The 27632-nt window shown below is 43.8% G+C and overlaps 1 protein-coding gene across 1 annotated transcript in view; it reads left to right on the top strand.

The window, feature by feature from the left end:
- Window positions 1-19073, top strand: part of LOC135905725 (nose resistant to fluoxetine protein 6-like) — a 113374-nt gene extending 94301 nt beyond the window's left edge. The window contains exons 9-16 of the mRNA XM_070538791.1: window positions 947-1042; window positions 1160-1325; window positions 4775-4857; window positions 8036-8158; window positions 8669-8789; window positions 9827-10016; window positions 14570-14712; window positions 16445-19073. Coding sequence (XP_070394892.1) covers window positions 947-1042; window positions 1160-1325; window positions 4775-4857; window positions 8036-8158; window positions 8669-8789; window positions 9827-10016; window positions 14570-14712; window positions 16445-16711 — 1189 coding nt within the window. The 3' untranslated portion in view covers window positions 16712-19073. The remainder of the gene's footprint in view (window positions 1-946; window positions 1043-1159; window positions 1326-4774; window positions 4858-8035; window positions 8159-8668; window positions 8790-9826; window positions 10017-14569; window positions 14713-16444) is intronic.
- The last annotated feature ends 8559 nt before the right edge of the window (window positions 19074-27632 follow it).

Raw genomic sequence — 27632 nt, 5'->3', positions numbered from 1 at the left:
GCCCCTTAAACTTCGTAAAGTTTCGACACTCTCCTCCTCCGCCTTCACTCCTCGTCGTTTCTCCTTTCTCTCACGCTCCCTACTCGACCTTGGCGCCGCCTACACTGCTCAAGCGTAGCAACGGCGCGAAGATGCGTTCCTCGCAACTTTAGACGCTTCTCGAGCAAAAATGGCGCTGATGCACGGCACAAAGGCCCACGTGATGCTATTAGGCCAATAGCGACGCGGCGTCGGCCTCGGCCACAGCGCGCGAGGTGGAGGCGGCATGGTCAAAGCGTGGCACTACTTTACGAAGTTTAAGGGGTTTAGACCTTTCGTAGTTGCAGCGCCCCCTGGCAAATTCAGGGTAATGAACGAAAATAAATACACCTATTGATCACCCTTTTACAATAAAACGTATATATGTATATATACAACTTATTTCTCCATGAAGTATCAGACGGGTGCTTGTAATGCGTTACCGGTATCCAATGGAAAATAAAGCGCCGTCTTGGGGAACGCCACCTGATAGCCAGCGCGCTTGCTTTTTGCATCCAATCCAATCCTTTCTGACACGAACGCGCTGCGCGGCACGCTCCGCTCAGGCAGCTTCTAAGCGGACCGTGTTCCTCGCTCCGCTAGCCCGCTTACGGCTAAGCGGACGGCGCATGCGCATTCCCGCTTCCGCTCCGCTTAACTGCTTAGCGGAGCGTAAACACGCTCAACTAAAACACTCTAATGCCACAATGGGAAAAAGTTTATTGCATTACGTATCTCTGTCCACAACTCTCTTCTGAATGTAGCTATGTTTTCTTATTGGCTTTCGCCGCTTTACTCTCGCTTTTCCCCCGTCACTGCAAAGTTATAACTTGGCGGCTAACTTTACCCCGCAATATCATTTCTTAATATAACCGTTGTCTGAATATGCAAAACTGGCGTTTCAGGAACCTTTTATTTGTCTTTACAGTGGATTCCTAATGGTCTACAACATCGACAAATTATCCAGGACGCACATAAACCGATTTTACATCTGGTTAGCAGCAATAATCCGCCGACATTTAAGGTAAACACTTTCCCCTTCCTCCTCTTTTTTTGTTAGTGCCCAATGAGTGCCTTTTACTGTGAGCTGCGCATTAGCATAGAATGGTTGTATGGTGACTCTGACGGACCTATATTCCAGAACTACTACCCCAGTGTTTTTTGTCATCATGTGCTGCTACCTGGGACCAGTGGTTGCATCCGGTCCTAACCTAAAGCCATTGATGGAGAAAATTTATGATGAGTTCAGTAGGGAGTGGTGGCGAATTTTGCTGCAAGTTCGAAATGCCGGCGACCGTACACGACAGGTAGGAGCATTTCAGCAACAAACGCGTGCACAATGTTGTCAAATATAAGGCGGTGTCCCAAACGAGGTCCTAGACCTCACTCGTTTACTTTTACTTTATGAATAGTACTTTAAAAAAAAACAAAGAAAGAATAAGGCTAAGTCCATTTTTCCGCCTTTGTACTCACGAAAAAGAAAGGTGGTGTTTCCCTAACTTCAAGGCATGTTCCTTAGTGCCTTGCATTGTATGAGCCTTTGGTGAATACAGTGTAATGTAATGAAAGTTGGGGAGTTATTTCTGTATGCATGCTTATTTATATTGTGTTCTTGAGATGGGCATTCCGGACCGAATTAACACATACTACTCTGATTTAATCAATTATATTTTGCTAATTTTCATGCGCGCATTGCGAGCATGCGTTGATATCAAGCCAGCTCTTATAACCTATCATTCTCACGCGTACTGTATGAATGCGAATTCTTATTTTTATGTTTTTTTTCTTTTGATTAATTAACCATTCGCATCCTCTGTATACCATTAAGCGAAAAGGAGTGGTCGGCACCACTGTAGTGCGGTTAAATCTCCTTCAATATTTTCATTTCAACACAAAAGAAACAAAAAGTAACAAAAAGTAGAGCAGTAAACATCGCACGATTCGTCCTGCCACTGCAGCATCCGCCTTCGCCTTTCCTTGGCATTTTTTTTTCTGCCTGTATTACACCGGAAACACCAAAGTATTCGTACGTTAAACTAAGCATAACTATAAAGCACGGTTAAATATAGTCAAAGCGGTGTTGCATTTATAGGGCCTGTGACATTGTGGAGAGCCTCTATTCATTGGCTAAGCCCCGGTTACGTCTAAGCGTCCATAGTGCAGCTCCCATGTGGCTGTCTTGTCATAAGAATTCAGTATCTTTTAGAGTCGTAGTGAAGGACAGCGCGCCTTTCTGTACCCAGGTGCTGAAAGAATACAGCCGAAGTTTCTCTGGTACATAGCACACAGAAAAAAAATGTATTGTTTTGCATTGTCGCGTGCCAGAGGGGCATTAGTCATGGATATCGGTAATAACAAATCACTAAATAACAACTCATGGTTTTGAGGTTAACAAAGAAGCTCTAGAACAAGTTGGTGACCACGCAAAGAGTGATGGAACGAAAATGGCAGGAGTAACACTAGGAGACAAGGAATAGAGTGGCGTGGATAAGAGAGCAAGCAGGGATAGCCGATATCCTAGTTGACATGAAGAGAACAAAAATGAAACTGGGCAAGCCATGTAGTGCGTAGGGTAGACAATCGATGAGCCATTTCAGTGAGAGAATGGGTGCCAAATGTGGTGTAAAGGTTATAAAAAGGGATAAGGTGCCTCAGAAAGGCTGGCCAACGTTTCGATGGGAGAAGGTATCTTTGTCAAAGGTGGCCTCGTCCTACTCGGCAGGTTAGTTTTAACGGGTCAGTAGAGTGACGTCACGCGCGGTCTTTGTCGGTGGCGGCTGGCTGTGAAGGGAGGGACTGCAAAGAAAATGAACGCTGTCGCCTGACATCTCTAGGCGTGGTTTTTAAGGTAAAAGAAGTGGCGCAGTCGAGGACGGCAGAAAACTAGGTGGGGTGATGAAATTAGGAAACTTATAAGCGCAAGTTGGGAATCATCTGGCGCAAGACAGGAGTAATTGAAGATCGCAGAAAGAGGCCTTCGTCCTGCAGTAGAGTTAAAGAAAGTAGGCTGACGATGATGATGATGAAATAAACAATTAGGTGATACGCGCGAAGTTGTGGCTGCAGCTCATAAGAGGAAGTGAAAGAGAGAAAGAGAACAACTTGGCGTATGCCCGGTTTGCGACTCTACTCAATTGAAACCGGCTTAAAGGATGGAAAGAGAGAAATGCAGGAGAGAAGACAACAATTGGCTTGCGTCAGAAGATGAGTTGAGTTCAGAAGATGTCACTAGGGTTATTCGACTTCAGGAACCACAGAAATGAAGGCGCTGCCTTTTGAGCTAGCGACACATGTGGCCAGAAGTGGCTGCTAACAATATACAACTGGCTGAAAGGCCTCCGCAGTTCTTGAAACTTGGTGCGCATTAGCCGAGCGCCTCCACACACTGCTCATGTTGTGGGAATTCCCTTCATAGCAGCACGTCGAGAGCTATAAACGATGCCCCCCCCCCCCCATCTGGCTTTCATCATTATAACAAACATTTTCAGTCGCTTTGTAGGCATTGTTGGTAAAAAAATGGGTGCTACAAGGTAAAGCTATTCTAAACTTTTCTATTCAATTCTGAAATCAGCCCTCCACAATTGGTCAAAGCATTTTCGAGTCCCCACCCTCTGCGTGTGTCTGGCACGCGGCATCGCGAAAACCGCGAAAGCACCCCGTCTGATATGATATGTGCACACTGATTATGCATGATTAGACCGAACGAAGGAAAAATAATTATTTCTCATCAGACGCCTTTTTCGCCATTAGCGAAAAAAGGTGTCGTTTGATCAATTGCTACTCGTCAAAACTTTTCAAGCATTGCGCCCACTTTGCCTGCGTTTCACATGACGTCACAAATCCGCAAAATCTCAGCGCGTCAAAGTGACCTGTACGTGTTAAAGACGCATTAATATGCCAAACAAAAGTGAAAAATTTTCTTAGTAGCCGGAGACTACCCATTCCGAGAGGAATAGAATATGGCTACCTGTCGGTCGCTGTGGCACTGGCTGCTCGGATCTGCCGTGGAGCATGGATTTATTTGCGTGTAATCAAAGAGCTTGTGGGGCAGTATAATGTTATCCAGACCTTTCGGCACGCAATAAACATTGCTCTGCCGACTCTATTTTGCTGAGGATTCGTTTTAGCAGTATTTTTCACCTTCCGTTGCACGCCGCCGCGATTTTTGAGCAGCCATCGGAAGCTAAGTAAGGGGAAGCGGCCCAATCGCAATCGCCAGCACCACCCTCCTCATCCGGTTATCTACTTCCCCTGTGCTTTTTAAGCACAGGGAAAGCATACTTACGCACAGGGAAAGCGTAAGCATGCACCTCGCCTCTTCTCAGCCAATTAGATAAAAAAAACCTGGCAATTAGGCAGTGCCATTCGCTTTGAATGTAAAAGAAAGTGACGTCCTATAAACGTGAAGCGTGTTTATTTGGGTTTTTAAAACACTGCTGGTTACGACCCAATGCTTGCGTCGGAGGTTACCTAAATTTGAGGCTAGGAGATTGGAATAAAAACAGACAGGAATAGCTTTACATTATAGGGCCCAATGTGCAACATTCCTACTGTTTTTGGGCGTAAACCTTTCCCACAAAAGCATCACAGCTGTCAAATTAGAAACAAAGTGAACATTGTGATATCAATAATTTGAATTTCATGTACTTTATTTGCACTGCCGGTAAGTTCTCATATATATATATATATATATATATATATATATATATATATATATATATATATATATTATAGCTGAACTGTCTTTTCATTCTAGGAATTTCTAGGCTTGCTATGGTTCATATCAGCAGACTTCCAACTCTTCATGGTCGGAATGCCGTTGGTGTTGATTCTTAAACGGTAAGTATACTTCACAAAGGTTGCAATGACATTATTTTAGGAAAGAAATGAGTCTTCATAATTTATTGTGGATATTATGTCTCGTAATTTCGCCCTTGTCATGGTAGCCCTTCCGCAGCCATAGAGAGAGAAGCGTTGAGACGCGCAATAAGTGCTGAGTGGATTGAGATTTCACGCCCTTAAGGCTGATGAAGGAGGAACAACCACCTTTTTTAGGAATGCAGGCATTTGGCAGGCAAAGCTTGTCAGGTTGCAAAAGGGACTCGAAGGCACCAAATCGACCGGTCGGAGCAATGCTTCATTCGGTCAAAACGTGCTATATACGAGCAACTTAGTTCAGCAATTCAACTGAGCCGATAGATTCCCCTCACGGACTTATGCAATTCGAACACGCTTATGGCTGACTGAAGCACATCAACATTTCGTAGAGTAGGACACGGGCAAATTAAGAAGAAATAAAAAAATGAACAGTTACTTTCGCATAAATGCACGTATAATAAGAATGCAAAGACGCATAGCGCGTATGATATGCATAAGAGTGTAATAGAATTGCAAGAGCGGTGATTATGCAGAACAGAAGAAGCTTTTAAAGTGAACAGTATAAAGTGCTATGCATGCAACATATCAATGATGAAAAATTGTTAGGGTTTCTTAGGACGCAAGTAAAGTTCTGACTTAGTTTGTCGCAAGCGGAATGCAGTTTTATATATTAGTTCAAATATATTCTTTGCTCGTTCACTGGCTTCTTACGTTTGCTACGTGAGGGATGCAGCAAAAATGTCTTAAGGATCGTTCTCTCAGCTCAGGGTAATTCAAACATGGATAATTAGGATAGGTGGATTTCAAGTTTCGTTAGCCCGCTAAGATTTCATGACATCTTAAAACTGGCTAAATAAAGAAAGCTTAGAGTACTTACACTTCCTGGGGCAGAGTTGTGCAGTAATATGATGTGATAGATTTCATGACTAAATAAGTAAATGTGTATTCCCCAAAGTTAGGACGCAACCAAAGGCAGAAAAAAACCTTTAAGACAGGAAAGAGGGTAAGTTTCTCCTGTCGTAAAGTTTTTTCCCGCCCTTGGCTGCGTCTTAACTTCGGGGATTAAGATGAACTAATTGGCCCGGCAATAGGTCTTGTAATGAAGTCGTGTCGTTGTTTAGCATTGAACAGCTGCCTATATACACGGTTATCACTGCGAGATCACTCCACTGGCAATTTCTAGTGAAAGCAACATTTCGGGTTATTAAGTCAGTACGGTTGAAGATTAAATTTACGAAAGGGGAGAAATTCCAAAAGACAAGTATATATATTGCCGCGACGCCATCTGTGTCCAACCACGTTGACGATGAAGACGACGACCTCGTGTGTGCAAGCGAGGCGCTAGAGAAGAACAAACCTGGACTGAGCGCTTGCCCTAATTCTCTCGAATAAATACCGCTCTCCGCTTTTGTCTCTAGTGAGCCATGATATTATACAGTGATCAAGACATAGATCGATTGTAGTAAACGAACAACGAGACGAAACAAACAAAGAACACAAGAGTGGGAAATGCTAGCGCAGTGCCTTTTTCTTCTTTTTTTTCGTGCGTTCTTTTTCCTTTATTTCTTTTTTTTTGCCCGGTTCAAGTCATGTAGCTATTGCGTTCATCGTCTGTCACACTTGATGATGAACTTACCGACACAGTTTGTCCCCTTACAGTCAACTGCGGCACTATGTCGGCTATTGCAGCCAATTTCAGCGCAGTCTTGGTATGATAGAGTTGTCAATAAACGGTGTATATGTAAACTGTAAAAGTTTGTCATGTTCTTGAATACTGTCTTTTTGCATCGATGCCCGCGCCAAGCGGCTCTCAAGTCACTTAGCAATCGATGCACGAACATGGTGAATGCTAGGTTTTCACTGAAAGAGCTCAAAATGACCAGCCAAGTGCATTTGGCGAAAATACCAAGACACTGCAAATTTCCGGGTAAGGCTACCGGCTGATGCCGCAGCGCAACAAACGAATAAAGAATTTTTTTTTTATTTCTACATCGAACTATTTAGCTGCCCTGTCCTATAAGAACCAACGGATAAGTTAAGTACGTGGTTTGAGCATAACTCAAGAGTTCAGATATCTTTCATACATTGATTCGTTTATTGAAACAAACCTTTGCTTACTTTATGCAGAAGCCCAGAAACATTTGGTCACTCCTTGGACCCAGGTTACGCTTATGCGAGACACTTATATGTGACAGTCGTGTGTGTGTGTGTGTGTGTGTGTATATATATATATATATATATATATATATATATATATATATATATATATATATATATATATATATATATATATATATACACGACGCTCAGAAACTTCTGTTACATACAGAAACATGACACTATGTTTTTGGTCACGATGATCGAGACACGTGCTGTCGTCCTCTTGAACGCCTCTGTCGTGGCAGACCAAGCCACCTAGATATCTGCACTAAACAGCCACCAGTAGCAAAACTGCCCATACTGTCGCAGTTTGATTGCATGTCTTTCAGCCTTGAAAGCTTATTTGGCATGTAGTCAATAAGCACAGTGAAAAAAACATACGCGTTTTGCTCTAAGAAAACTTCTAGAAAACATAGGCATCCTTTGCCGCTATTAGAAAATGCACTCTTAACCGCCGCTGTTTTAACTGCATTGCACATTGTTCATGCCCATGTGTTTCCTGTGTACATTCCTTAGTTAAAGTTTGTAGAGAATGACGGGAGCGAAATAAATACATTTTCCTCTGGCACGGTCGTGCAGCCTGGCATTGGGACAGGCGCTGTATTGGTCAAACGCTCGCACGCCTACTATGTGACTGCACTGGGCTCGCGAGTGTGTTCGCATGCAATGCACTTTGTTCACACACTCGCGAGTTTGTTCCCGTGCAAAGCAGCAGCCGGTGCTTTATCGTCTTTAACACCAACATTTATTGTTTATCACTAAATTTTATCTAACGTTACTAAAACAGTAAGAGAAAATATTCGTGTTTAATGTAGACGTTTGAGTGAGCTAGTAATTCAGTGAACCATATATCTTCGGAGAAAAAAAAAGAAATGAACAAAAACAATTCACCAAGACGTTTTTGCATTGCCGATTTTGCAAGAAAGGCCTAGGTGACTGGTCACCTTGCCTTATCCTAATGCTCTGCATTGCTTTTCAGGTACTACTGGGGCAAAATCACAGCCTTCGGCATAGTGGGGGCCGTATGTTCGGTCATAGCCGCATGGCAGTTGCATGGAACTAAGTATCCACCCTTTATGATGCCCATCATCAGCGACATTAGGTGAGCGGGAGCCTCGACGTTTTACTCCGCCGACGTATAATAAAATATTATTTTCTTAATGAAACGGGCGGCTAGGCTAGTTCTTGCATGTTCATCGCTAAACAAAAACAAGACACGACGGGAGAGAAAAAAAGAGGGCAGTCTCCTCTCTTGTCCCGCCTTGTCTTCTTGCTTGGGTTTTAGCTATGGAGCAAGATATAGTCGTATACGTTGCTACCCAGCCCACACCGAATGCTCCACAGATACCCGAGAGATTCTTCAACCGCCATTTGAACGCACCCTGTGGGTGTCTATACTGCTCTACGTTAGAAAGGAAAAGGCGGGCGCCTACTGTTGAGCTGTTTTTATCGCGAGGTCTAACTACGTCAGTCAGAAACTGCCACATTAAGCGATTCGAGGGTATTCTAATAAAGTATTTCTACTGCGTCAAAAAGGCGTGGAGACATGTAGACGATCATTGCTTCAGAGATCCTAGCATGCAATTGATACTTAATATATCTTCTTTTTCAGCATAGCGAACAGCTACTACTACGACGTTTATGTGTGGCCTTTCCACCACGGAATGTGCTATTTCGCAGGCTGCATGGTTTGCTTGCTCGTCCAGAGATACCGGCATGTAAAGATTTCAAAGGTGATTGCCCACATTCCAGATAGTATACCCCTCACGGCTCAGACAACTACAGCTGGGCAGCACAGGGCGAGAATTATATCGCTGTAATGCATTAAATTCAACGGATAGACAAACATTCATACGCGCGAAACGCAGACGACTGCTCTTTCGTTCTTCCATCTTTGTACTTTTGAAGTATGTGATATTACTTCCCTAAACAAGCGAATTCATATTTTTGCCACTCCGACACCTAAGGGTGGCTTCACAAAACTTTTCATTCGTAAGTGCTCTCTGTCATTGGCCAATCAATTCGCTAATACGTCCAAGATCGCGATTGGCTAGCCGCTGCCTTTACAAACAGCTTAGCTTAGTATTTCCGTGAATACACAAAAAAGCGTCTTACGCTAGAATTCTTCGGAAAAAAAAAATTCCAGGCATTCACGACGCTGGACACATTAGTACCGAAGGTGCGGCCAGCCAATGGGTAATATCACTTTCGAACGAAAACCTTTGTGAAGGTGGCCCTTAATTGGTCCCTGATCGTTTAATCTGAAAAGCACGAAATACCAGCAACTTTTCGTCCTTCCTAAAAGCTTGGTGGGCGACTCATGCTCTTACCGCCGCATATATTGTGTCTCCCAGCTAACGCTAGCGAAGCTGTTTAAAGAGAAAAATATATTAAAAAGACACGGTGCAAGTTGTGATTATAAGACTCATGCTGTTCGCTCGTCGGAGACCTGACGACCGAGCGCCATAGAACTTATAATAGTACTTCACACCATACTCTTACCGTTTATTTTTTCTTTTATCAGCTTACTAACGTTAGCTCGGACACGTACCCTATACCGCAGTGTTGTAGAGGCGCTTGAAACTAAATTATTTTTATTCGTTGTAATAAAGGTATAGGCTCTTTAGAACGAACACTATTTTCGCGTAGGCTTGAAACGTCTCTTTGAATTAGTCGTATCAAAGTAAATAAACAAGACAGGCAATATTCGCCAGTGCGTTTCGACGTTGGCGGTTTAACACAGGGTTCTTGTTTTTCTGTTTTCTAACAGCTGAAACAGTTTTCCATGTGGTGCCTGTGTGCAACATGTGGGCTCACGTGCCTGTTTATCAAGTACGACTGGTGTCGCGGCCGCAACCCAACTGAGGAATGGGTAACGCTCCTGGTGTCGATCGCCAATGGACTCTGCTGCGCCGTATTCCTAGCCTGGCTGGTATTCGCCTGCGCTGCTGGCAGAGGAGGTGAGCCTGAAGTTCTGGCCAACGGCGCCTACAGTTCGGATTTGTTCGCTGGGCTCGTTCGAAGTGTCAACATGCTGGCGACAACTTCGATTTGGGGGAGCAAAAGGACAATGCAAAAGGCAGAAGGAACAAATTCCAGGGATAACAAATAGATACGCATTTTCCTTCTTCAGCACAGGCGCGCTATACAATTTCTAGGAATATAAAAATATATTCACTATAATGCTTGTACAAAGAAGGGAAAATCGCATAGTGAACAAGAATTTTGCATAGTATAAGTACAGCGGAATTAAATCATAATACATGTTGAAAAGAAACAAATACGTCATAAAGTGGTGAATAGTAGGAAAGTATTTGTACATTTGAAGGACACAGTGAGTTCAGAAGCGATGGCAGTATGTATTGTAACATTAGTTTGCTCGTTTGTGAGAGATGTGCCATGTCTGATGATGACGCGTTGAGTAGTCAGACGGAAGTGTTTTTTGTTAGACTCGACAGCTGCTCAAAGAAAGGGTTCTTTTTGCGCTTTTTCAACCTATGGTGTTTCCATAAAGTATGATTGTACAGTGAGTCAATTTTCTGCAAGCCAAGTATAGTAAACAGTGGTTCTGTATGTGCATCAAAGGGTGAGTTTGTAATAGCGCGCATGCCTTTCCTTTTGTGTGTGATATACTTGAAGTTTCTGAATATTTGACACAGTTGCTTTTCCCTAAACGAAGGAGCAATAGTTAATATGGGAAGGAAAAGTACACTTGTCAATATCTAAAATGCACTTGATGGGCCGCATCTGTATCTCGCCTGCATCACAACGTTTGCTGTTTCACATTGACAAAAACGTGCTATGAATCTCATTTATAAATATTTGTTTTTAAGAACCTGTTTTCATGACCCGTCGAATGAACGTAACGTAAGCTGTGTGGTTTATGACTCGTATTATCAAGATAACTACGGTAATCGTTAAAACAGTTGGCTAAATAACTCCCGAAAAGCAGTAGGTCGTCAAGCATTAACTCTTCAACGCATCGTTTCTGCTGCTTCCAACGGCCGAGCACACTCCTTTTCATGACTTCTTCATTAAATAAGTTATGCAGGTAATTCCTTTTAGTTTGTGTAAGATACCTAGGGCGCTATAACGTAAAACCATTCTAATGCGTTTCTATTCCAATCTTCTGACGTCATATTTGCGTAACCACCGACGCAAGCATCGGGCGGTGACCCGCAGGGTTGTCTGAAGAGACCAATCAAACGCTCTCCTAAATTATAGCTCCCTTTTGTTTGCTTTAAAAACGAATAACATTGCCTAGACTCAGCTGCTTGTCTTATCTAATTGGCTGACAAGAGGCGAGGAGCTCGCTCAAGTGGAGAGGGATTCTGTGAGGCCGATCCAGTGCATTGAACATCGATAACCGGTTGAAGAGGGTGGTGCCGGCGTCTGCGATTGGTCCGCTTTCCCTTACATAGCTTGCGGTGGCTGGTCGAAAATCGCGGCGGCATGCAATGGAACGTTAAGAATGCTGCTAAAACTGATCCTCAGCAAAGAAGAGTTAGCAGAGTGAGGTCGTCAATGTGTCAGAAGTGCTCGAAAACATTACACAGCCACGCAAGAAGCTTTATCGTACGCAAATAGATCTCAGAATCTGCCCAGGCGGCGCTGCGGAAAAACCCGTCACCAGCGCCCCCATCGCAGACTTGGCGCGAACTGTGTAGTGCAAAAGGGCTGTCCGCAAGCGAAGGTGCATAGGCCACAATGGACCCTCCGCTTTCGGTTGTGTTGAGGCACGGGTTCCTAAAAAATCAAGGACATGGAAAGCTTCTTCCACCCATCCATGCTTCGGAAAGGGAGGCAGCTCAGCAGGGCGAAGTACGTGTACAATAAAAAAAAAAAGTCTCAGGTGTTATTTCGGTGTGCTGCAATTAGCAAGTACAGAGAGCATCAGGTTTGTTTATAGGCATAGCATAAAAATCTAAGCATTTAGAATTGGTTCATATTGAAAATGTCCTGAACACGAGACTTAAGTGTCTCCTACATTTTTATGTATTTTATCGTAATGTTTCTCTCGCAATTATATACAGAGAGTAAATCCTTCCATAGCCTTTTTCAGTGCAGCAAACAGAAACCGTTTTCCAAGGCAGCAAACAGCGTGCGAACATAACGAAAGTAAGCTTCTTACAGTGCCTACGCGCCGCATCTTTCTTTCTGGCAGGGGCTACAGCGTCGCTCAGTAGCTTTGAACTTTTCGCAGATGCTTCAATTCAACAAGCGCGCACAAATAAATGTAAATAAACACATCTTTTTCTTTACACACGTGAGTTACTTCGCAATTACACATCCACTGCACCTACAGCAACCTTATCGCTCACATTTGAAAAAAGCAAGCTCAGCAAATTGCGAAACGTGCTTGTTGAATCGGCGCAGGATATACAAAATACCGAAACTAGAGATGAGCTCGCGATACAACGATGCTCTAGAACAGAATTTTGAATTCATAAACGAACCAGAATCTTTGGTTAAACTGACTTGCCAAATCTCCCTGTTCCACTTGTTGAGTCAAGCGGAGGCGGACGCCTGTTAAAAGGCGGAAATATCGATGGCACATACGCAGGATGGTTCGCAACGTTGTTTTTTCTGTTGCCAACTAAGTGGCGGCTGCAGATTCTTGAGTTTTCGCTTGGTTACCGTGCTCCTCCGTCACAGCTGCGCAACACAATTACAACAGAACAAAATTGTCGCAATTTCTCATGCGAGCCGCTGTGTTGTGGGGAATGCAAGTAATTCTATTGCCCAACAAGTTGAATGGCCCGTATCCAGCGCTCTCGCCTTTCCCATTCATACGATCGCGATGGATATCGGTAAAACTGAACGTTGTTATTCAGTCCTTCACTTTCATGGCAATTTACAACGCAACAGTAGCGTCGATTGCGGCGTTTCTTCGTAGCGCGCGGAGCTATCGAGGTTGCCGTCGTTTCTGCCATGAGTCTGACGGGTGAGCCAGCAAGCGCTTTATGGCAGTTTGGCGGCGCGTCCGACTAGCGGAGAAATTCATAGCTCTCTGTCTGGGTGTTAAATGCGCAAAACACACGCAATAGGGACCAAAATCTAGTTAAATCGTTGTTTTGCAGTCACTAGCTGCAGAGGCAACTTAGCAGGTGAGTGGGGCGTCGCACTACACAATTACTGCCTCTTCGCACCGGCAGGTGGCACTACGCGTCTTGCAAAACTCCAGAGTCTGACGACTATAAACCTATGCTTTCTAGTAGGTGCGAGTAGCCAGTGCCTGAGCGATCGGCGGCAGCCATCTGTTATTCCTTTCGGAACGGGGCAGCCTGCAGCTGTTCAGAAAAGTAGTTCAGTTTTGTTCGGCATATTAATGTACGTTTAACGCGTACACGCCACTTGGACGTGATGAGTTTTCGTGGTTTGTGGCGTCGCGTGACAGGCAGATGAAGTGAGTGCAGCCCTAAAACTTTTGGCCAATAGGCGAGGTCTAATGGCGAAAAGGCGTCGAATCAGAAATAACTGTTTTTCTTTTGTTCGGTCCAATCATGCATAATCAGTGTGTAAACGTCATATCAGATAGGAGCTATCGTGGTTTTCGTGACGTCGCGGGACAGACAGGTGAAGTGGGAGTGGTCCAAAAAAATTTTGACCAGTCGCGGAGTTCTGATTGCAGAATTGGAATACAAAAGTTTGGAATCGCTTTACGTTGTAGCGCTCCTATAGTCACCATTTGCGAAAAACCCTAAATGTCTTAAGTTTTTCAATAAATAGCTCTAGCCACTAAGTGCATTCGTGTATTCTAGTGTGATGTAAGAAACTGTACCACTACAAGGATTATCAATGTGTTCTGCAGTAATGTACAGTCGACAGCAAAATTTTACGGACCCACGCCGAGCCCGTGCCTTCTGTGTATTCTGCTTCTACTTCCATGCCACACTGCCTCTCCGTGCCACCTAGCCGTGCGACACGTGCCTGCGAGAGTAGCGTTAGGCCGGAAATGAGTGCTCTTGTTTTTCGCCGGCGCATCAATTTTCTTGTGCCTCATGAGGTTTTTCCATTTCCTGATTCTCACGCAAAGAGCGCAGCCCAGCGGCCCACGCGGCTAGTATCAGCAATATCAGTTCCAATAACTCGAGGCGGAAGTGACGGATGCGCGTCGCCACGCCTGCCGAGAAACGCGATGCGTGAGAAAGCGACAGCTAGAGAAGCCTCGCGCCGAGCAATACAAAAAAAAAGGAAAAAAATAGACGCGCCGGGGAACAACAAAAGCCCACATTTCCTGCCTAGCGCTGCTCTTGACGGCTGCTGACATAACGGAAGCGTTGCGGAGAGGCCATTTGGTACACGCTCGCATGATCCGTAAACTTTTGTGGTTGAGTACATTAAACTAACAACTCTGTGTGTCTCTTTACTCACTTCGTAGCGTGTTCTTCTTTGCGCCATTTTTCTCGTTATAAATTGTTCTTGTTGAGAAGTATCTGTTGTGTCCGATGAAGATGTTACGGTTACTGCTTCAATTTAATGAGTGATGTGTTTACTTGACATTCCGCAAAAGGCCTGGTGTCGAGATTTCTGTCCTGGAAGGCACTGGTTCCTCTGAGTCGTCTCTCGTTCGGCATCTACTGCATCCACGTGCCCGTCTTCTATTTCATCTTCGCCCTGGCCCGTGAGAGGACATTCGTAGGGAACTTTACAATGGTTAGTTCGCTTTTGTACACCCTGAGTAATTACCTGAGGATGTTTCTCAGAATGTAAACATACTACATGGACGTTCGCTGCACAGCGTGACAGCACCTCGCAGCAGTAAAATATTCGGGGCCTCTCAGAGCTGTGTTAGTGCTCATTGGATGGACAGAAATGTTGTTAGCCTAGGTATAGCGCATAGCAGCGTTCTGGTCATGGACTTCGCTTAGTACACACCCCTATAGTGCCATTTTTAGGCGTGTTTGCGCGTTGGTTGTTTTAGTGCATGCTTTCCTTATAGTATGTGCATTAGGTAAGAATGTGATTTGCTTCACCTTCCCAAAGGCTCTTAATGTGCAAAGAAATGGCGTTAGCTAAAACAGTCGCCTGTCTGAATATATTTATCAGGGTGCCAGCGATGGCCTCAGCCGACCCCTCATTACGGCTGAATTTCCCCCTCGGCTTGAGGCCTCAGCCGCGGTTCGACCACAATGCTAGCCTCGTGATAGAGCATCCAACTCGTATGCTGGAAGTACGCATGCGCCCGGAATGCCGAAAGCGTACCGGTTTTTCTAATGAGATGACATGTGGAATGTTTGTTTGCTTGTGGGCTTTCTCGCATAGCAAGCTTTCTTCTGTAAATATTTCGTGGTGTGTTGCAGACCTTTTAGAAACATATACGGCCTTGTAGCAAACCATTAGCAGCAGGAGACAGTCCGGAGCTGCTGTCTGGAACATATTGTTAAATTGACAACGAGCACACACCTGGCCGGTGCACAACCATTTCAGGAACTCAACGTTTAATCAGCTGCTAAGCAGAAAAATGAGACATCCACCAAATCGGAGCAATTGCTACAAAAGAAGCCCGTACGGGTTCCTCGAAACAAAAGCCTCGCAGTTGGAGAAAAATTCGTCCTGGTCCGGGACGAATTAGCCATCTTAACGTAAGAGAAGTTAATACGAACAGGAGCCGCCGGAAAATTGTGATAACCGATATGAACAGGTAAACCTCACGAAACCGGCTCATGGACCCCCTTGTTGATGCCACTGGAATGGCTGACAGAGAACGTGAATGCAAGACGGTCCTCGCTAAATAACAACGCTTATTTCCGTAAAATACGCATATGTGCTACACTTTGATTTAAGTGTATGAGAGAGTGTATGACCCAATGTGTGGCCTAATAAAATTACGCGCATACACGTTAAACGGCTGTGGCAGATAAGCCACTACCACCAATTAGGATGCCTAATATGGGGAGACAGACAATACTTGCTCGACAAACTACAGTGTACAGTTAGCTAATAGGAAACCTTCAGTAATTGAAACTGTATTAATTTTGTTTACGGCACATGTTTCAATAACGGTATCGAAGTCGGTCAGTGCTCGAGGCATTTCTATTTAGTAGAAATCCCGATAATAGCATCACTTTCTAATGATAATGTCTGGAAGCAATCAGGCATAAGCAGTGCTATTCTTCTTGCTGCTACAAGTGGTTCTTAATAATTCTTGCACTACCAGAAAAGAAGGCACTTGGCGTACAATTTTTCGCCGACCAGACTGCCTGCGACGTCGTTGCAATTGCCGGTCGTTATACAGTGGTCTGCTTGCGAATCAATTCACTCCTTCTAGTTTTGGCTATCTTGCATGTATTTTGCACCTGTTTGTTTCTGTTGGCTTACAATATTTACGAAAGTACAGATCTTGCCATTTAGGAAAATGACATCGAACGGGTCGCGTGCTGTTCAGGTGCTACTGTCGCTTGGAGTCTTCGTGCTGAGTGGCATGTTCAGCTTCATCGTGTTCTTGGCCTGCGACGCTCCGGTGGGTCGACTGGAAAAGATGGCGCTGATGCCCTCCAGCCTGCAACACAAGGATCTCAAAGAACACAAAGCCGCGCCGGCGAAGTGCGCAGCACAGAACGGCGCTCCGTCCGAAATGGCTCCTACGTGGATAGGGGATGACCAAAAGCGCCTGGAAGCGGTTGTATCGATTGTTGACAACAGCCGCTTGTGAAATATTTGTCCAGTTTTCTTTTATGCTATGACCGCGTGTCCCTGCATTTTGCGCAATGTTTATGTAGCGTAGTAACGTCGGCGCCCCACATTTTCAGAAACGCCAATGCGCAGCAGCTTAACGCCTGAATAAATATTCTCACTTTGCCTTAACGAAACCGACAGACACCACTCAGACCTATCGAAATTCTAAAGCACAGAAGCAACCGTTGTGAGAATGGAGTTTTCTACCCGATCGAACTGTGTGGTCGCCATTTCTCACCACACTGTAAACTAACCACCACTGTGCTACCTTATTAGAAAAAAGAGGGATATGACTTACCGTTTTTCGCGCTACAAAAAGTTGTACAGTGTTATCACAGTACCTAGTGCCTTAAAGTGATACTTGGTCATCCCTTTGTGGAAGTACATTTTATGTTGTTACACAGCGTTGCAAATGACAAATAGATGCTGGTACAGATACACGAAGAAGTTCGCACAGCATGATACATGCAACTTGTTGAGGTCATAGTATATACAACATAAAGTGCTAATCAATAAGATACAGCAATTCAGCAGACGGCACCACATTAGGAAGTAGCAGCGCTAAACTCGTGTGTCTAATCAAGTTCTTGGACAATATGTGTATGCATGGGTTTATTACCTGTAATATTCGCCTCTGACATAACCGGAAAACAAAACAAAACAAACACTCAAACAAACAAACAAACAAACAGATAAGCAAAGGTATCCCTGTACTATAGAAGTATTCAATCAAGTTTAGTGTCGTTCTTTCTGACTGATTCAACTGACCGCTTCACATAATGTTAAAACGAGGGTATTTCTAGCCTGGAGAACATAGTGCACTGGGACTGGTTCAGTAACATTCCTATTCATCGATGGAACTTTAATCTAAGCTTTTTCTTGACATACTACTAGGATGACGTTGCCTGTTCCCTGGATACACTTCCACAGAAGGAAGTGTACCCTGTTAATTTTATGCATGTATCATTCATGTCGAAATAGTCCGCCCACTATAACGATGCACACCATACCAAGTGCAGTTATCACCTTCGCCTGACGGCAGCTCTGTAGCACAGAATGCTTATGAAAACAACAAGCTTTAAGTGCTACAGTAAAATAAATACGAGAAAATATCATAATGCACTTTCGGGCCCGTTGGTGGGTCTTGCTAAGTGTACTGCCTGAAGGACATGGAGCGTGTGATTTTCATTCCGTCCGTCTTTCCCTCTCGCGTTGTGGATACAGGACCACAACATCCTTCTTTAACAGCTCATCGCTACCGATGAAATGGCAATAATAACAGATATATATTTTGTGTTCCTTTATGTGTTAAAACAATTTAAAACATCGGGTTAATAAATCTATGAACTTGTAGGCTGGTAATTATTCGAATTAAGCTATTTTACTATAACAACTAAACAATTCGCCCAACTGACAGTCCTTCTGCGCTGAGATTCTTTCCTTTTATTTTTTTCTTTTATTTTTTGTTTAACCTGCGTCTGGCCTTAAATGGTGGTGTATTAATTTTGTGTTAGTGCTGGATGTTGTGCATGTGAAACAACTTTCGTAAAGCAAAACACGACGCTGTAGTCTACAATCGTGTTATTACGCAAGGTTAGTCAAACAGACTGTTCATAACCTTATTTACTAATATTTATTATTTAGGATTCTCAGTTTGCTATGTCGTATGTAAGGTTACGGCAGACGTAAAAATTCTGGAAACAATTGCTTTTGCAGGTGTGTAGAAAATGAATGGAAATTAGGAGGATGCGGAAAATATTTATTTACTGATGCAATTTATTACTAAATGTTTCAGGGAAGAGTTTCATAGATCATATTAAACACTGAACTGCTAAGACGAGCACAAGATATTAGCGATTTAAATATTAACTAAATTTTGTAATTGCGGCCCAAATAAATCGCATTTGCTAGAAATCCTTTAAATATAACACTTCCGAAAGAGACTTTCGGAAAGACGCTGTTCCATTACATTTTACGGCAATATAGGTACCTGCAGCGTGCATAAATGTTAGCTGGGGCAAAGGTGTATAATTCGCCGTGCATTTTCGTCCGTTTGTTTTCCATACTGACTTGCTTCAGTTTGGAAATTACAACATATCGTCCAATGCTTTTAAGCAATTATCTAATATAGTTTAGGTAAATATTCCATTCATTACTGATCATATTGACCTTAACGTCTGCCGCCACGAATGTTGTTTTGTCCAGTCTTGAGGACAGTTCTGCTGCTGTTAATAATCACTCAAAATATATTATAGAGAGTAGATTTCACAATACTTCCATCTCCAATCCGTAAAACAAAAACTGAAATGTGGCGCGAAATTCGCCAGCATGATTACAATAATCAAGATGCTTAAAGTAAGAGAATGAATGTTATGAGTCCTCGTGAAACATCGTTTACGCTGCTTTGATAATGATAGATGCAGTGAAATAAGTACATCTATAAAAAACCGCACTGGAATAAGTGTGAACCGGCGCCATCTGAATTAGAAAGCCGGCGTCTGCAGTAGTAACAGGCGTTTTTGTGCGTTTACTTCCGAAAGCGCCATCTCAACCAACATCCTCGTTGTTCTCAGTGTGTGCAAACTTGATGTGTTTATTGCGAACTGCTGTGGTAGAGTAAGCAGTGCTGTTGCCGTAAAATATAACCATGGAGTTAATCGAACGCACCGCCTCGTGGTAGTTGCCTTGTGAAGCGCGCAGTTGCCAACGTCACGGAGGGTTGGTCGTTGGCGGCCGAGCACACCGAGACAGCGTTTCGAGCGCCGCAAACTTGCATGCGACACCTGTCAACAGTGAACGTCACCTTGAGACTGCAGCACTGCCGCTGGCGAAGTGGGTAGTTACATTTGCTGTCGACAGGTGACGTTGTTCCAGTGGCCAAGGCCAATGAAGTGGGCCGACGCTCCCCTGCGGAACTCGCACGTTCGGATTAAGTCTTCGTGACGAAGGCGTACGTACATCGCTCGGTGAAAGCCCAGTTAGGTCCATCTTTATGAAGCTTCCAATGTTTCGTGTCTTACAAGCAGGAGGCAATAAGAGTTGCTGGTGTTGTTGCCTTAACTTTCATAAAGTGAGAGGCACTTCATGTCATCTTTCTTTAAGGAAATATTTAAGGAAAGATCTACGGACGATTTTGCCCCTCATGGTTTTTTGTTTAATTTTTTTTCGTAATCATTGAACGCACCTCATGTTCGGGTCCACAGTTTGTGGCCCTCTGCCATCGTATCTCACCGCCATGATGTTGTATTTTGTGTCATGTGTATTCTCATAAAGATATAAACAACCATTGAAACCATGACGCTATTGTGCCCTGGAGTTTCTGTGATGTTATCAGTGATAAGAAGAGCTGCCAGTTTCGTACCTACTGCATTTCAAGCATTTACCGTTGGAGTAACTCACTGGGAAAGTCGTTTAAGTGTAGGCAGTCTTTTTATGTTTCTTTACTTCTGGCATGTAATTCTGGCATGTTATGAAGCATGGCACCGGAGATAGAATGTTCGCATCTTACAAGAGAAACCTTTTTTTTTTGAAAAGTTCTACCTGATAAATGGTGTAATCTTGGCGTCAGAGGGAGGCTCGGCAAGCTCAAGGGGACCAAGAGTTGGCCATGTGAGTTGTCGTGGGACTTCACAATTTCTTGCTCTCAAGTGTCGAAATGGTGTGCACTAAGAAATAAAAAAAATACTAGCTGTAATACCTTAGATGAATGACGAGACCAGTCTGATATGTTGCAAGCAACGCAGAAAGAATGAAAAACTAAAGCAAGACGGCAAAAAAAGTACATTATGTCCAACATGTTGGCAGCATTGAAAATATTTTTTTTGATGACAACTACGCGATCTTCGGCGCATAGTTCGTTAACTAAATGGACGCAATCACATGTTGCAATCTGCTCAGTGGCCAAATCTGCTCAGTGGCCAACCGGACACCTAATCTGGTTAACTCCTCTGCCTTTCACCTCTTGTTTTCTCTCTCTCACTCTCTCCGCCAGATCGCCACACCTTCTGCTCTCCCAAGACACAATTCAGAAACCAGCGTTGCTCGTAAATAGAAGAAAAGAAAATCCAGAAATGCCACGGATCTGATTAATCAATCAGTCTTTTTAATGCACCCAGGAACAACACTGAGGTCTGGGTGCTGGTGTACAAAAAAACAAACAAAAAACCTATAAAATATAAAGCAACTACGACCAAGAGTTATGGGGTAATAAATATAGAATGAGAAGAGGCAAAAAGGAACTGGGTAAGCAGCTGCATGATGAACAACAATGCAGCAATAACACACAATTGAGAGACTTATTATTATTAATAATAATAATAATAATAATAATAATAATAATAATAATAATAATAATAATAATGGGTCCGGCTTGTAGATGTCTGACCTTCGCTTTTCTACGATGAAGACACAACTGATCCTTTCTTAGCGGCGTTCTAGCCCCCCCCCCCCGTTTTTTTTTTTAATTCAACGTTACTAACCGATGTAGTCACCGTGACAGTGCTAACTGCAACACTTCTGCTTCTGAAGAAACCTGGAGCACCTGTCATGTCGCTACTGCTCTCATCAAGACGCCACATTTGTCCAAAATTGGGCCACACCCAAGCCGCCCTACTGGCTGCTATCTGTGAATATATGGTAATGACCTCCGTGGCCCCGACCATACATCCCTGTTGGACTTCACTGAACATAACAAACTATACATGTAAAGCGTTCAGCGATCCAAACGCGATAATCTACCCGCATGGCGGCCGGCGCATTCGGAGTGGGGACAGTGAACTGATGCATTGTGATATACGATGAAAGCGAGGGCCTTTGTAACGAAATTGTGGCGGAATTTGGCGCTACAGCGATCGCCCAGCACTCATCGGTGGCGCAAAGAGCGCCGGCCGCCATGAGGGTCGATTATCGCGTTTGAATCGCAGAACTGTCTACATAATACATGCATGCTTCACACGTTTTATGCCGCAGGGTAAACCTTAGGATAAAAAAAGAACACTACCCTTCCATCGACGACGAAATATTTATCGTTCGCATTGCTTTGAGGCCTTTAGGTGATCGAACTTTAGCAGGGGAGAAAATCTTAGCACCGTTGTCTGGTGCGTTAGCGCTCAAAAACCCCACCATGCAGTGCTGCAGCGTTTTTTTTCTGTTCCACAGCTCTAGTTAGCGCTTGTGACTGAGTGAATCCTTGAATCTGCGTGTGCGTGCGTGCACTATTTCTGCTTCTATACTCATATTTTTGTCCGCTGTCACAGTGTATCGTAGCCAACCGGACTCCTTAGGCCAGCAAACTCATTCATGAGTCAACTCACGCAGACTCGGACTCACACCTACTGGAATTCACCACGACTGGCTCAGACTCATACCTATTAGAATTTACTTGGGCTCACCAAGACTCCGACATACACGCACTCGCACTCACTGGGGCTCCCTCAATCTTGTGACTGTGAATCTGAGTCAGCCTCAGGGAGTCAGTGAGCCAGGCTGAGGTTGATAATGGTGAGTCTGCGTTCTATTGAACCCGGCTGAGTCTCCGTTCGGTGAGCCTGCGTCTGAGCGAACCCCAAGTTAAAAAAAAAAATGAGGCAGGACATATCTCACCATGGTTATCGACGTTAAGGCGATTAGGATTCAAGCAATGTAGCAACACACCACATCTTTATTTGCAATATGTAGTGGTCATTCTGGGATGTCCATTGCTTCGGGCACGTCACCCAATGCACAAAGCCCACGCGAGGTATTTAGGCAATAATATACCTTAATAAAGGCATTAAACGAGTTTTCTTTGTTGTTTACGGAAATGTTAATTGTGACTGTTATGCAAAAGAAAACGCTAATGACGGAAATGTTTGCACAAAATGATCCAAGTGGAATATACTTTACGCACTTCTCTGTAGCAGACTTCTTGACTTTTCTGTTGCTGACTCGATCACTTTTTTGTAGCTCAACGCATGAATGATCAAGCAGGACGAGAGGCAAGAAGAGCCAACATCGCTCAAGGCATGTTGACGTCTCAGTTGGTCTACGTACCCATTCTGAGGCATTGGTCAAGAATGACCAAATACCCAGTAGCTCAAGCTTTCATGCGATCGCGGTGATAGCAGCACACCACAGTGGGGTTAGCAACTGCAGAATGCTAATCGCATGCAACTTATCTTGGAGAGTGAGTCTGAGTTAGTTCTATTCAACCAGGTTGAGCCTTGCATAGGGCTGAGCCTAGTTCACCTCTCTCCTTCCTTTCCTTTGCCAGATCTCTTTCATGCGCACAAAGGCGGCAGCTACCCCGTTTCTCGAGGTAGTGAGGAAAGCAATAATATACGACTGGGAGATTCCGAGCAATAAGGAGAACTAAAAAGAGTAAATGAGGTGCTGATGTTGTGTGAGGTATACGCGAGGACGGAGTGAGAAGAAACGTCAGATTAACGGGAGCTGAAATGAGGTCTTGATGTTGTCTGAGATGCACAGGCTCGCAGACGAGAATCGCTGTGTAAATCACTCCTGCAATTTCGTCTTCGTCGAATTGTGGTTTTGATGACAGCTACAAACTTTATTATGCATTGGCACTGTTCATCTCCCCTGCAGCTACAGCGCCGCTCGCCTTTCCTTCAACAGCTTCACAGACGCATGTTTCAGCTGCGATGTTCCGGGTTCCTTGTTTTGCGAGGAAAAATACATCGGCAGCTTTTAATTATTGCTTATTTTCTTGTGCCATCGTATGCGCTAGCTTCGTTTGTTGTTTTTCTTTTGCTGATTTTAACGTTTGTTTGTAGCGTTCCCAAACTTGGCTTCTTGCCAATCACTTCCTTGAGTATAGTCAGCAAGGGAAGAGCAACAACTCACGTCGGGCACGCGCTCCACACACGTGATGACATAAGCTTGTAATGTTACTAATACATATAAGTTAATAACACTAATTATGCTAATGTGTTCTACCTTCCGTTTGGTGCGTACCTTTCGTTTTATGCGACACTACATATTGCAGAACCGATTTATGTGTCCCCAAGGAAGTTTTTTGCGTCTGTTCGTCCTCGTAATTTTCCCGACATCACCTTTTCAGTAAGCATGCTCATTGTCTCTTTTTGTAGGCCACGTTTCTCGATAAGTTCACGATGTTCCAGGCTCTGGACGTTAGGAACATGTTAATATATATTTAACTTCGAGCTTTCGGGAACGTTTCTAAGAAGTGCACTTTGTGGCATGCATCTGCCGCAGAGGCTCAATAATAACGGCGTTCTGCTGCTATATAAAAAAGAGGTCACGAGTGCGATTGCCTGTAGGATCAGACTCATTGTGATGGGGATGAAAGGCGGAAACGATCGTGCACCGAACAGAAAGGGCGCTCGTTCAAGGGTGACAGAGTCAAAATTAATCAGGAGCTTCCCGCTGCAAGGTCACCCAGAGTCCTCGTGTTATTTTAAGACATTAAACTCAATGAATGAATGAATGACTCTATGGTGTAAATACACTGTACGAAGGCTGCGTATAAACGCGCTGCTCGCGAATACGGCACCCCAGTGACTGCACAAGCTCTCCTGGCGCCGGGCTGTCGCAAGTAAGCACGACGCCATTACATGTCTCACAGAGAAGCTCTAAGGACAAGTAGTAGCTTCGGTATGAAAAGCGTCTACGTTTGCGATCCTTTTCTGGATGCATCCGCTGGTGCTTCAAACGAAAAATTTTGCATTGATGTTGCTCTCTGTCTATATACAGGGTGTACTATACAGGGTGTTTCAGCGAACACTTTCGAACATTTTTGGCAGATAGCTCAATTCTAGTTTATGAGCTTTTTTTTATTGATATTATATAAGGAGATGTTGGCGCACAGTTTAAGGCGCCGGCTACTCCTCATCTCTTGAGTCGTTCCGTCATACATAGTACAGGGTTCAAGGTTACATATCAAATAGTCTTTTCACACAAGCATCAGGACTTATCACGCAACGTTTCCACAGGAAGACTATGATGTAAGGAATACATGGTACATACAATATACAATGTAAATGTCTCCACACTTATGTAGATGAAAGTCTCAAAAGTACAAAAGATATTGTCGCCTAATAACACATTGTCTAGTCAGCGGGTGGATATAATTACTCAAGCTGCATAGATGTTACCCTGTGTTCACATGATCTAGTGAATGGTGTGGGATGGACAACAGATATGGAAACGCGCGGAAGTGATCATTTTCCCATCCTTGTTTACCACCCTAGCATGCACTGTGATATCAGGCGTTACAGCAGGCTAACCAACTGGCAAGCTTTTCGGTACCGCCTGTACAGATCAAATTAATCAACATGCAACAGTGGAAAAATTTACAGAATTTTTGCAGGACAATATGAACATATGCACAAAGAAGGTCCCAATTCCAAAAGATTATGCTGCAGTTGACGGAGAATATGAACACCTAAGAGCCATCCGACGTCGATCCGAAAGAGCATACCGACGGAGCGGAAGTTTAGAAGCATACAGAAACGCTCAGAAAATACACAATGTAATGCGCAGACGAGTGGAAAATTTAGGCAAACGGCGCTGGCGCGATTTCTGCAGCACGCTCTCTCCTCACACGGCTGTCCCACGAATATTTCTAGTAATTCGTTCTTTAAGTGGGCCTGTAACACAGAGCTTCCCATTTCGTGCTCTCGCTGTAGCTCGGGACACGTGTGAAATAATAGTTGCAGATGAATTTTGTGAGCTTATTTCCAGACCTGCTTTTTCATCGCAATGTGCAGAATTTGATATTTCAGTAGTGTTGGCTAAGCGAAAAATTACTGCTTGCTACTGGGCCCAACATCCTCAATTAGATCATACTTTCACATTAAGCGAGCTTCAATGTGCAATTGCATCATGTCGCCAAAAGTCCGCTGCTGGGCCGGACGGCATTAAGTACAGTATGCTAAGAAACCTCGGACCGACAGGTACAAATGCTCTCTTAGACATCTATAATAACGTATGGATAGAGGAAACTGTACCTGAGTCTTGGAAAGTCGGTCGAATCATACCAATTTTAAAACCTGGTAAGACGCCCTTGTGCCTTGAATCCTTCCGCCCTGTTAGTTTGGCAAGTTGTTTATGCAAAGTAATGGAGAAAATGATTGACGCGCGACTTCAATGGTGGTGTAATGAAACGAATGTGCTGACCAACTACTTAGTAGGTTTTAGAAAACATAGATGCACAATGGATGCAATATTAGATATAGTAACCTGTGTGGAGCACGAGCGTGCACGTCGGAACATGACCATAGCAGTATTCCTAGACATCAAGAGGGCATTTGACACTGTTAGTCACGTTCATGTTTTGCTAAGCATGTTGGAACTTGGTCTGTCTGGCAGGTCCTTGCGATGGATGTCTGAATTTCTATCAGGTCGCAAAATATTTGTTCAGACGGGTGTAGTTTATGAGCTAGTCTATTCGAAGTGGCAGACACTACTTGCATGAAAGATTGAAATGCAAAATCGACGAAGTAACACAAATTCACTAATTATCTTTTTAGATAATTATCTAATAGCCCATATCGCAATCCCAAATTTCTAGCAGTGGACTTCGCAAGGCGGATCCACTTGGAACGAATTCTCAGGACGACGCCAGTTTCGAGATATAAATTCCCGAATTTTGCGCAGAAATCCATTGGCGTTCCAGTTACTTGTGTACTTCAGTGCATGAACCAACGTTTTGTTAACAAATTAACTGGAACGGCAAGGCATTTCTCCGCAAATTTCGGGAATTTATATATCGAAACTGGTGTCATCTTCAAAATTCGTTCCAAGTGGATCCGCCTTGCGAACTCTATGGCTAGAATTTGTGAATTGCAACATGGGCCATAATGAAATTAGTTATAAACTTAACTGGTGAAAATTTATTAATTAGTCGATTTTGCATCACAATTATTTGTGCAGGTATTGTGCGCCGCTTCATGTAGACAAGTTCATGAACTAGAATTGTGATATCTGCCACAGGCAACTCTTAAAGATTTTTGAAAGTGTTCGCTGAAACACCCTGCATGTAAAAACTCAGCTTTTCTCACAGTCGAAAATTTTGTTGTAGTTTACCTTCTAGCGGACAGGGTTTCGCTTCTACTCGATAATTTTAATGCATGAGATTGCGTTCACATTGTTCTGTGCAATGAGTTCATGTTAGCAGCAATAATTGAAAGAAGTGGATCAGCATGCATGGGACAGACATCCTTGGTTACATTGTCCGCATCCTCTTAACGAGAAAAACATCATTATTCATCTTGATTGTGTTTTTTATTTTTTACTGTGACAGCAGTTGAAGAAGCTGGGTTCGTATAGTGACTAGCGTTCGGTGTTCTACTGTCTGAATAATTTTTCTCACTTTCTCTCTTGCAAGTATGCGATAGTGTTTTCAGCGCATTAGAAGTGTTCTTTTGCAATTAATATTTCGTTTTTACTCATCTTAAATTGCATTTTCCCATTAAGGAAAATAATGTAGCTGGAGGCGTGCTGCTGCTGAACTCTTTAGCTGGCTCCCAGTCAACACCTAATGGGTTTGTGTTGCTCACCCATCCACCCGTATGCCCTTCTGCCCTTCCATACGTTCCATTCCCCCGCGGCGTGTGCCGTAGACGTCGTTGTCATGCACCCGTCATGCCATCCCTCCAACGTCATCACCTCCTAACCTTTAACTTCACTGTCAGCATATGGCAAATAATTACATAACCTTGCCCATTGCGCGCGACTGTATGCATCACGTTCGCCTGACGAGTTTGTTGAACTCGCCAGGCGAACTGTTGAATGTTGAACTTCAAGAGAAACATGGGGCGCCCGTTATTATGCATAATCGACTATATATCTTATTTCCTTTCATACCTTAGGCGAGGGCCTGTTCCATTTCGACTAATGCCGCGCCTGGAGATCGAGTTGATGCCATTGCAGAAATATGT

Source organism: Dermacentor albipictus, chromosome 1 (assembly GCF_038994185.2).
Source record: "Dermacentor albipictus isolate Rhodes 1998 colony chromosome 1, USDA_Dalb.pri_finalv2, whole genome shotgun sequence".
NCBI classification, from domain to species: Eukaryota; Metazoa; Arthropoda; class Arachnida; order Ixodida; family Ixodidae; genus Dermacentor; species Dermacentor albipictus.
Note: the sequence above shows the minus strand (reverse complement) of the source record. Positions and strands in the feature narration are given on the sequence as shown.